Here is a 10,839-nt window from a genome sequence, read left to right on the forward strand (position 1 = left end):
GGTAAGTTTACTTCCCCATAAAGAGGCCTTCCTAGCCTTTGGTCACATTTCCAAACCGGGATGTTTTAATAAACAAAAAAAATAACAGGTATACCTGGAAATATACACAAACCAATTTGACATTATGTGCATTTTGATGTCTTGTATATCATTCTTTTTGCTCCCGAAAACTGCCTGGACGGGCCCCGGTTGTGGAACTGTGACCTAAGCCTTAGGTTAATCTAGCATTATGTACACATGTTCTCCATTGTAATCCCCCTTATATCTATTAATATTATAATTTTATCTTATTCCTTTAATTCTTTGCATACCAGGGCCAAAGTGGAGGGAAGACTGGAAATGTGGCCCAGGCAACGCTGCACTAGGAGCGAATCCCGCCCAGTGTGACCCAACATCAGGCACGCCCTGCTGTTCCCCCGACGGATGGTGTGGGGCTAGCAACGATCACTGCCAGTGCTCAAGCTGTTGGGACTACCGTACGTGTTACTCCAAAAGCCACGTTTTCCCTCAAAATCGCATATCATAGCAACATTGAACTAAATATATACACTGCAGATCCGTATCGTTAGTTCGCTGTTTCCCACCTACACATTCTGTCGCCCCCTCCATGGCATATCCTTTCCCTCTCTTCAAAAGTGGTTACACCCCGTTTGAAAATTGAATTAACTTGACCATAATCGACAAAACGTTGACTTCATATGCCCCACTTTACATTAAATCATCCTTACCCTATAAACCTGTCATGTCACTGATCTTGTGCTTTTTGGAAAGGCAATGTCCTCACTTCACTTAGGTAAAAAATGAGTACATAGCTTGGCTAGGGCCCTCCCTAGGATAGGACGTTTCATGGAGGTCCTGTGTTTGGGGAGAGCGGTGTGCGGTGGTGCAAATTATTCTAGAGTTGGTGATTCTCTATAAATTCCTCGGTCTCCAGGAACAATAGTGACATTTCAGTCACTAATGGAGATCTGTATCAAACCAACCAAACCCTTCCGAGACCTTTCCCTCCCCCATGCAGACATAGTTATGTCCCACTTCACTTATTATAACTCTTCATTCAAACGACGCCTAGCGGACATAAGGTGAATGTGTGGCTACATTACCAGGACATGACAGCTCTTGACTGACAAGAATGGAAAATCTTTGTCAACTTGAGTTAGGTCACAGCAAGTAAATTTTACGGATGACATTAGCGTGCTCATTAACTTTCGCCTAATTTCAGGGGAAAAAACAAGAGTTTTTTTTCCTCTTCAGGGATGGTCAGATAGGCAAACGTGTTTTAGAAGTGACACTAGGGAGGTAGCCATGATTATAGTTACACAAGTGAAAGTAAAAAGTGCCACAAATAAGGAAGCCATGAGCTTTGTTACCAGCTTGGCAAGTGATACCAGTGTACTACAGTCGTATTACTTTTACTACAGAAGTTCACTTCTTGAAAACAGGAATGAATGCCTTGTTATTTGTGATGCCATCTTGTTACGACGTTTATGGTGTCTATTTTGAAAATTCAGGCATCTTGTTTTTTTTACCCAATTTGATTTTTCTCATTATTTTTGCACTCTGCATAGGATCTATAAAATTTACTTGCTGTGGCTGGTGTTAATGACATTCCTGTCGCATGTGATAGGTAATGTCGCTCGAGGGAAGGCAACAAGACAAACAAGCACCGGCTTTGATGGGGCCCCCGCCAGGGCCGTGGACGGGAACACCGATTCCAACTACGGCGGTGGTTCCTGTACACACACTGCACAGTTGGATGCGTTACAGAGGCTAATGCCTGGATTAGCCTCTGTAGAGGCTTATCCATCCTGGACGGTCGATCTCGGTAAAGCGTATGTGATTGACAGGTACGTAAGGGGTAGTATAACCCCGACGGTGCTATAATTACGGGTTAATGACTCGTCACGAGGTGTATATGGTGTCATAACGCCTGGTCCTTTGCTATAACCACCGAATAATCCCACTGAGTGAGCAAAGCGAACGAGGTGGTATTATGAGGTGGTTATAGCAAAGGACCAGGCGTTATGACACCATGTACACCGAGGAACAGGTGGGTCATTAGATAAAAAAGGGGCTTTTATAACATGACTTTATGCAGCACCCTTGTACCTCTGCATAATGACAACATGGAAATCGTGACCTCTTGAATTGTAAATAATATTCCCCAGATGCAATTCCCAATATCTTTAGTGATAACAGTGAATGTGACTCTATGAAAATTTACAGACATATTGTACGGTGTTTAAAGAGACGTTCAGCCGAATATACAATGTGCATTAAACCTAAGTGTCATTTCTCTATCTCCAATGTGTACAGGGTTGTCATCTATAATCGTCGGGACTGTTGCAGTGACCGACTCGACCCATTCAACATCCACATCGGGGATGACCCATTACCCAAAAACAACCCCAAGTGCGGAGGTAACCATCAAGCCGGGAACCAGAACCCCATCACCGTCTCATGTCCGCAAATGCAGGGACGATACGTTGCCGTCCGTCTCCCCGGATCGCCAAGGGTACTATCCCTGTGCGAAGTTCAAGTTTATCCTTGCTTCGATTGTGTTGTTATTAGCAATGTCGCCCTAGGAAAGCCAACATTTCAAACCAGTGGGGAAGATAACCCATCCAGCCTTGCAGTGGACGGCAACACCGATACCAACTGGAGTGGAGGATCCTGTACTCACACGTCCCAAGAGGCTAATCCAACCTGGCGGGTGGATCTCGGTCAAACGTATCAGATTGATAAGTAAGTATTTATATATTTATATTTAACGTTATATGTACAGTGCGTTTATATATCAATTGAATGCCCCGTGTCTAGGAGAGCCATACCCCAGGCACGTTAAAGAACCCACCACACGTGTGATGGTGCGTTGTGAGTGGTTCAAAGCTTACAGTCCCTTGGCCGCACCCGGGGCAATTACTGTCGTATTGAGGTCACCTGTGTGGCGCCGAATGGCAGCTCGCTTCAGACACTTGCGATTTAGCCTATTGTAAGCTCCTCGCAATTCAGCCCCTGGCTGCCAAGAGAGGGTAGTCGGCCCACCCAATAACAACAATACAGTAAATAGTACAGTAAATATTTAAAAAAATTAAACCCACTAACACAAACGAGCACACACACACAAACCTATACTACATGTCTACTACGTGTACACAACATGTCCTTATCTTTAAGGACCACCTGGTCATTTTGGCCTCCTTTTGAAAATCCTCCAGTTTATTTATTTCTTTATTTTTTTTTCATTTGAACCAAGCTTGAGGAATTATTTCTATAGGATATGGCTTATTCAGTCACGTGATCCTTCCCCAAGCAACTGACCGGCCACCATAGCAACGAGAAAAGTCAGCCATATTGGGGTTCCAGCCTCAGCCTACCTACCGTGGGGCCCTATGCAACTCTCCATAAAACTGCACAATGACCCTTTAAAATGTTTCATAGTTTCAGTGTTGTACTCTCTAGTGTCATGTTGGTACCTCAGTAGAGTGCGAAATGCTGACAAGAAAAACCTAACCCAGCCGTACAGCCGCAGTTTGTAGTTTCGGCACAAGTTTATGAGTCAATCAACGCTTAGTGAAGGAAAAGCTCAAGATTCTAGTCCCAATATTGGTAGCGGTAATAGTTACCGTGGATCTAAGCCCCCCTTTCCACTAGATGGCGATGGCGCTGTTCTCTCAATGCGACCTAAATAGGGTAAGGGTAACCTTCGCTTTCACACTGGGTATATCATACAAAACGTAAAAGCGTGACTGAGAGGACAAAAAAACACAGAAAGTGTAAAAAAGTTTCCTTTCTTTTCTATTCAATTCGTTGAGTGATATATCAAATTTTAGGTCGCAGAGCGCGCGCGGCGAGAACGCCGTCCTAGTGGAAAGGGGGTATAAGTTTACAGACATGTCAGATGGTGTTTATAGGGACGTCATCCGAACATGTATGTGTTAAACCATTCTTCTGTCTCCAATATCTACAGGGTGAATATCTACAATCGCCGGGACTGTTGCAGTGACCGACTCGACCCATTCAACATCTACATCGGGAATAGCGAAACAGCCACAGAGAACCCCAAGTGTGGAGGTGACCACCGTATCGGGAACCAGGCGTCTATGTCCATCTCGTGTAACAGGATGCGGGGACGATATGTGTTCGTCCGTCTTCCCGGATCCTCCCGAATACTGACCCTGTGTGAAGTCCAAGTAATGGGTGGTAAGTTTTCACTGTATATATTCTAGATACCAGAAGTATGCACAAATCAAATAATTTTGGGGGACTCAAATGGCAGGTCTATAGCTCACATAATCTGAGTTCGACAGTTGGTTTAAAAGCAGTGGATTTCGATCACACAGGTCGCCACCTATGAATCTACCATAACGACACGTGTATAATAAATCGATTGCATTTTTATTCGTCATTCATAATTGAATATTTCACGATTTTTCTAAAAAGAATTTTTCTTATCATGTAATGTTTAGCCTTTTTCTAAAATCATTTTTTTCTTTTGTCACAGGCTAGTGATGATGGAACCACCCAAACGAACCCAGCAGTCATTGAGAAGACACCGAATGAATGGCTGCAGAAACACACTGCGTCATCAAAAGACACACAAGTTTGCTCTCTATCTGAGTTTTAGCATACAGTTAGCTTTAGTATCACGTAAAAAAGACGAAACCTTTAAACTTTGATGAAGGTTAGACATCCAGGTAATAAGATATGCTCAAAAGCAGTTACTCAAGCAACTGGATATGATTTGGAAACGCTCAGACGTTTCAACTGGCATCCACCTGTTTTCGTCACTGACACTAAGTACTCTGGAAGAAACTTCAAGTTGTCTTTTATACCCTATCTAAGAATGAAGACCATTATAGCTGTGTAATAGGAAACATGTAAGATAAATTCGTCTGACCGTTTACAAATCATACCCAGCTGCTTGAGTAACTGTTTTTTGAGGAAACCTGTTGTAGTTTATACCTATCTATCCATCATTTTTATCTATGGATCTCTTTAGGATTTAAGGTGCCCCTGTTTGTACACTGAAGTGTTGCCATTGAAGCAATGCTTAATACATATTGCATTACATTTTATATTTGTCAGCAAGAGCAAAACTGAATTTACCATGTAGATTTAGTATTTAACAGCTACATATCAGTGGTATATTGGAAGTCTAGTGGATACCGAATCAAGGTTCGGTGTAGTTTGTATGCTTGGCACAAAAACAGAAAACACTATTTAACAGAACAGCTAACCGTTTTATGGTTCCAGTGGCATTTCAGCTTCAGATAAAGGTAACTCATGAATATGATATCAGTAATGATGAACGGGCTTACAGTAGTAGTATTTGCTAACTCCTGTATAAGTTTTATTTCGCTTAAAAACCAATCATAGGCAACAATGGTTTTACCACTTTTATGTAGAACGTTTTATTGGTGATATAAGCCTTACGGTTTAAGAATAAGATTAGAAATCTTGTTTGTAGAAAAGGGATAGAACGTTTTTACATTTATGAACATTTGTCTAACGTAATATTAGTTTAGGTATGCTTAAAGAATTATTGTCTTTCTTTCCCTGTCTGCATGCATATAACTCCAACTTTCTTTTCTTACCAAACTAAACATATGGTACGGACATTATTTCCGAAGGTGGTACTTTTACACGAAGTGCTCGGACAGCCTATTAAAACACCACAAACGACCCAGAAACACCACAAACGACAACAAAGGACTCTAATATGCATGCAGTGCATATGGGTCAAAGAACTTGTGTGGCACTCTGGAGACATTGTTTATACATTTATGAATTTTAAAAAAAAAACTCAGCAAGCCCTACGTATTCACCAGTTATTTCGAGTCTGGTTTCAAGATCGAAGCAATTCTTGGCCGCCATGTTGGATCGCCTGTGCTAGGGGTCTGCATGGGAAGTTCTCGATACCTTCCTCGGTTCCATAGACGACATGGCGATATAACTATGGAGGCTGTTGGTTCATATAGTTTATAGCATACCACAATTCTATCATTTATGAAACTTGTATACTAAGTGTTTTTCAGCCTCAAATGCAAGCAAGCACGATCCAACATGGTTGCCAAGAATTGCTTTAGTCTTGAAACCGGACTAACTCAAAATAACTGGTCAATACGTAGGACTTGCTGCGTTTTTTAAATTCATAAATGTATAAACAATGTCTCCAGAGCGCCACACAAGGTCTTTGACCCTTATACACTGCATATTAGAGTCGTTTGTGGTTGTTTGTGGTGTTTCTGGGTTGTCTGTGGTCGTGTGTGGTGTTTAGGCACACTCAGTAGTGCTTCCACATTTTCTGGGGCTATTTCAAGACAATGTATTGCAGAATTTGAGCAAACTTGGCAAAGCAAGATTGTAGACATTTTTTACTACTTATGTCTTACCAGAAAGGCATCTACCTATGTAGCATTTAATCCGCATTTTATTTCAACTACAAAATAAATGTTTTTGCAGTGCTTACCGCCATGAAGTAAAAGAAAGGAGTCCTCTCAGACTGATAAACAACCTGTTAAATCAAAACCAAACGTATATATAGCTGTATGGGAAAAGTTGCTGGATTAAATGTGCGTTGTAGTAGCTTTGGTTAAGTTGCCTGAATGTGTATAAATAAATGGTGATTGCTCTTATTTCTAAACCTTATCGTTATTTTGGGTAACTCATCGTTTTCTTTTCGATCCTGGGCAGTTCAGTAAGGATGATATGAAAGAAAAAATACAATCCGCAGGTCAGTCTGGCCACTTTACGCCAGCACACTTGGATTGCGAGCAATTCAGCATTGACATTTGCACGCAAAAATATTCCAATTTATGATATTAGAGACCGACCGGGCCTGTAGTTAGCAAGAAGAACCTTCCAAATTTGTATTTCAGAAATTACCTTAATTGAATAAATGCATGTAATGCTTATTTTTCTTCGTTTTTTTGGATTGGACTAATAAAATAGGTTCTTCTGAACCTCCTGCCAATGGCCTAATGGCCTATAGACTAAATAATAATAATTGTTGAATTAATTTTCAGTCATCCATCTGGTGACACTATAAAAATGCCTCCAGACGACTCTGTCTTGCATGACAGACAGGAAGTCACCGTCTTTGCGGCCAACATCTTCCTCATTTTACTGATCTACAAAAGACCTATGTACAGGAAAGGATACCTTTCTTCACTAGGATAAGCTCATTCCTTTAAGGTGTGTCACGTGATTCGGTAAACCTACTAGCAAGACTTGCGCAAAAGGTGGTAGAATAAAAACAATAGACAGGATATGTCATATGCATGTGACATATTGACGTAGCTTATATGAGTTTTGGTGGCTGTGAGGCCACATAAAGTTAATTTTATTGATGGCTTCCTTCGAAAAACTTACTTCTAATGTTAAAGTTAAAGAAATGACGTGGTTTATTTACAATTGGGAGGGATCTTAGATACCACAGGGTAAACCATTAATGCAAGACAGGAACCAAAAGACATTTTCGAGACAAGAATGAGAAATGTATCAAAAGTATCTGTGCAGGCTTCCTATATGCTATAGATTCTGAAGGTCATAAAACAACCTCCTACGTGGCTATCATTACAGTTTCTCTCTATACATCAGCACCCGTATTTCCACTACTTAAAGTTCCACAACTTAATGAAAAAAATGCGAAGAGATTTCTAAGAGAAAGGAAAACAATCGATCTTTGGATCTCAAAGAGATGAAATGCCATCCATTCAATTAATTTCATGTTGCTAGATTAGATATATAGCAGAACTTTAGCTGCATGGACAGGAAACGAAAAGTGATTTGATTTCATCTTGTCGGTGTTAACATCTTAAAATTGAGACGACGAAAATGTCAAATTCAATCATATGATACCTCATCAAATCATCCTTCTCAAATGTTGGTTCATTGACTCTAGGCAGTACATTAACCTAAAACTGTGACAAAGTAGATAACCATAATCTGTTGTCCAGCACAAATACCACTGTCAAGTTTCATTGAAATAAATGATAGCAGTATATCTTTGATTGATTGATGCACCTCTTTTGTCAATACACAATGCCATGTCATGTCAACTTCGTTGTAATAAAATTGCAGTTGTTGTTCTGACACATTTTTCTTTTGTTTGTTTGTGTGTGTGTGTGAGGGAGAGAGAATGTGTTTGCATCATAGCAGAACACCTTGAATTACTCAATACATTTGGTTGATTTTTACTGCAATATTGAATACGTACTTACACTGTAAAAATTAGAAAACGTAACTTTCATTAAAAAAAACCCTTCGCAACAGACAAAATGAATCCCAAATGGAGAACAGGAGCTGCTGTTCCTCTGGACGTACATGGCGGCGCTTTTTCACCGCTCCACCCCTGTAGTGATAGGTGAGGTTGCCCGGATGTATCCAATTATGTCCGAGTCCAGCAAAGCTGTTTAAGACCCCATTCACACTCAGAAAAACTATTCGAATAAAACATGTTATCCGAATAAAACTACCCGATCCGAATAAAACTTAGCAGTATGAACGCTCCCAAATCACTTGGATTTCATCGATTCGAATCCCTCGCGATCCACCTCGGGGAGGTAGATAGAACTTCGGGAAGTGGATAAAACTGCGCCGCGGGGAGTCTCGATTCGTGCGATTCGGCAGTGTGAACGCGCAAGTGGATAGGATTCACTTTTTAAGTGGATAGGTTGCAACTTATCAAAGGTGAGTTTGCTCAATTAGAAGTTTTTCTGCCAGTCCGAGTCTGAAAATGTTCAAAGCACAATGTTGTTCCACCAATCATGGCTTCGCTCCCAGATCGTTCTGTCTGTCGCTCTGGTGGCGTACATCTGAGCTGTACTACAGCTATCTCAATATGCAGAAGATTTTGTCGGTGAAACTTTCTCGAGATCAAAGATCGTCGATTGCGTTCCCTTCTACGACTACAGAACATTCTCCAGAGGAACAACAGCATCAAAAGTTGGTGGATTCCCGCCATTTTGAGCTGTAAGAAATGACGCTACCCTTTGACCTCAACATAATGTTTCATTCAGATAAGACTGAGGGCGCACTAATCGGATTGCCGAAGACGAGTGTGAACGCAATTTTGGATCGGATAGAATTTTTTTTATTCGGATAAATGTTTTATCCGAATCGTTTTTCTGAGTGTGAATGGGGTCTAAATTAAGGAAACGTGTCAGTATTTTGCATACTTAGAGAGCCAACTGCGCATCCCTGGGCAAAAGGTAGAGTCATAATCTACAAGTTATTGGGACCCAGTATCTGTATCTGTGTCCTTTATCTGTATCTATATAGCCAGTATAACCGCCCTTCGCAGGCAGGCGGTGCGGCAGCAGCTGGCTATATTACACTGAACGATCCGTTACATCTAACTTTTGCACATCTATCTGTAAGCGCTCTTTAAAACTATCCAGAGAAGATATCTCTACTGTGCTTGGTGATAACAAGTTCCACACGATTATTTTGGGCAAATACGAATTTTTGAACACATTTATCCTAGGTTGGTAACTCTTGTACTTGAAGTCATGGCTGTTTCTTGTTTTTGAGCTGGCATTAGATACTTATCAGTCGGTACGTCCACCAGTTTATTGATCATTTTGTACATCATGCAAAGTCTGGACATTTTCCTTCTGTCTTCAAGTGACATCCACTGCAAATCTGTTTTCATTTTGGTAACACTAGCATCCCTGTTGCAGTTGTTTGTACAGAATCTGGCAGCTTGGTTCTGTACCCTTTCAAGTTTATCTTTGTCTTACGTTTTATACGTATCCCAAACTGTTGCAGCATATTCAAGGATGGTCTTACCAGTGATGTATATGCAAGTGATTTTACCCTGGTTGGGCATGCCCACAAGTTGCGTTTGATCACTCCCAATGTCTGTTTAGCCTTTGTTGATATTCTGTTAACATAGACACCCCACTTCAGCCCAGTATTTTGCTTATGTGGTACAAATATAAAATATTTGTAACTAGAGTTCCACGAACACATACCTTTGCCAAATAAACCAGGTTTGTTATGTAGAATGATGTCTGTAGACAAATGCGTTACTCATTTCATTTTCTTTATAATTAAATGCTTGGAGTTGGTTTATAAAATTTCGGCATTTATTATGCAAATTAGATCCTAATTTACAATTAATTGATATCAAATTGTATCAAGCATTACTTAAGCTATCAGCATACCAAAAATCATGATGATCCTTTGATCCATTCTTGACTTATTCTCTTTCAAAGTCTTTAAATACACCTCTTACTCTCTTCCCTCTTTCTCAGTTACATATGTGACAACTTTGATGAAAGTACTATAATGGAATGCAGTGGATTTATGAACTTTTCCTAATCAATTATGCAAATTAGCTGTTAACTTGCATAATAAGTATCACATTATATAAGTCTTCATTTAGGCTATCTACATGCCGAAAATCATGACGATCCGTCAACACGTTAATATTTTCTCATTAATTATGCAAATGAGATCATCATTTGCATGATAAATATGTATTGACATTTCTCTCTTTCTCAGCTACATATGTGACAAATTTTAAAGCCCTATCATGGAATGTAGTGAATTTATAAAATATCCTCATTAAGTATGCAAATTAGCTGTTGATTTGCATAATTGTTATCTCATTATGTAGGTCTTCACTTACGCTACCTACATACAAAAAAACATGATGATCCGTCAACATGTTCATATTTTCTCATTAATTATGCAAATGAGGTCATCATTTGCATAATTGATATCTGTCGACATTTCTCTCCTTCCCAGCTACATATGTGACAAGTTTGAAAGTCCTATCATGGAATGTAGTGGATTTATAATTTTTCCTCATTAATTATGCAAATTAGC

General features: G+C 40.1%; 1 protein-coding gene across 1 annotated transcript in view; it reads left to right on the forward strand.

Annotated features, from left to right (window-relative positions):
* Positions 1 to 4,844, forward strand: part of LOC118404936 — a 53,923-nt gene extending 49,079 nt beyond the window's left edge. Inside the window, exons 26-30 of the mRNA XM_035804320.1 lie at positions 315 to 476; positions 1,628 to 1,847; positions 2,317 to 2,745; positions 3,971 to 4,203; positions 4,505 to 4,844. Coding sequence (XP_035660213.1) covers positions 315 to 476; positions 1,628 to 1,847; positions 2,317 to 2,745; positions 3,971 to 4,203; positions 4,505 to 4,509 — 1,049 coding nt within the window. The 3' untranslated portion in view covers positions 4,510 to 4,844. The remainder of the gene's footprint in view (positions 1 to 314; positions 477 to 1,627; positions 1,848 to 2,316; positions 2,746 to 3,970; positions 4,204 to 4,504) is intronic.
* Positions 4,845 to 10,839: the final 5,995 nt, after the last annotated feature.

The sequence above is a fragment of the Branchiostoma floridae genome, chromosome 17 (assembly GCF_000003815.2).
Source record: "Branchiostoma floridae strain S238N-H82 chromosome 17, Bfl_VNyyK, whole genome shotgun sequence".
NCBI lineage: Eukaryota > Metazoa > Chordata > Leptocardii > Amphioxiformes > Branchiostomatidae > Branchiostoma > Branchiostoma floridae.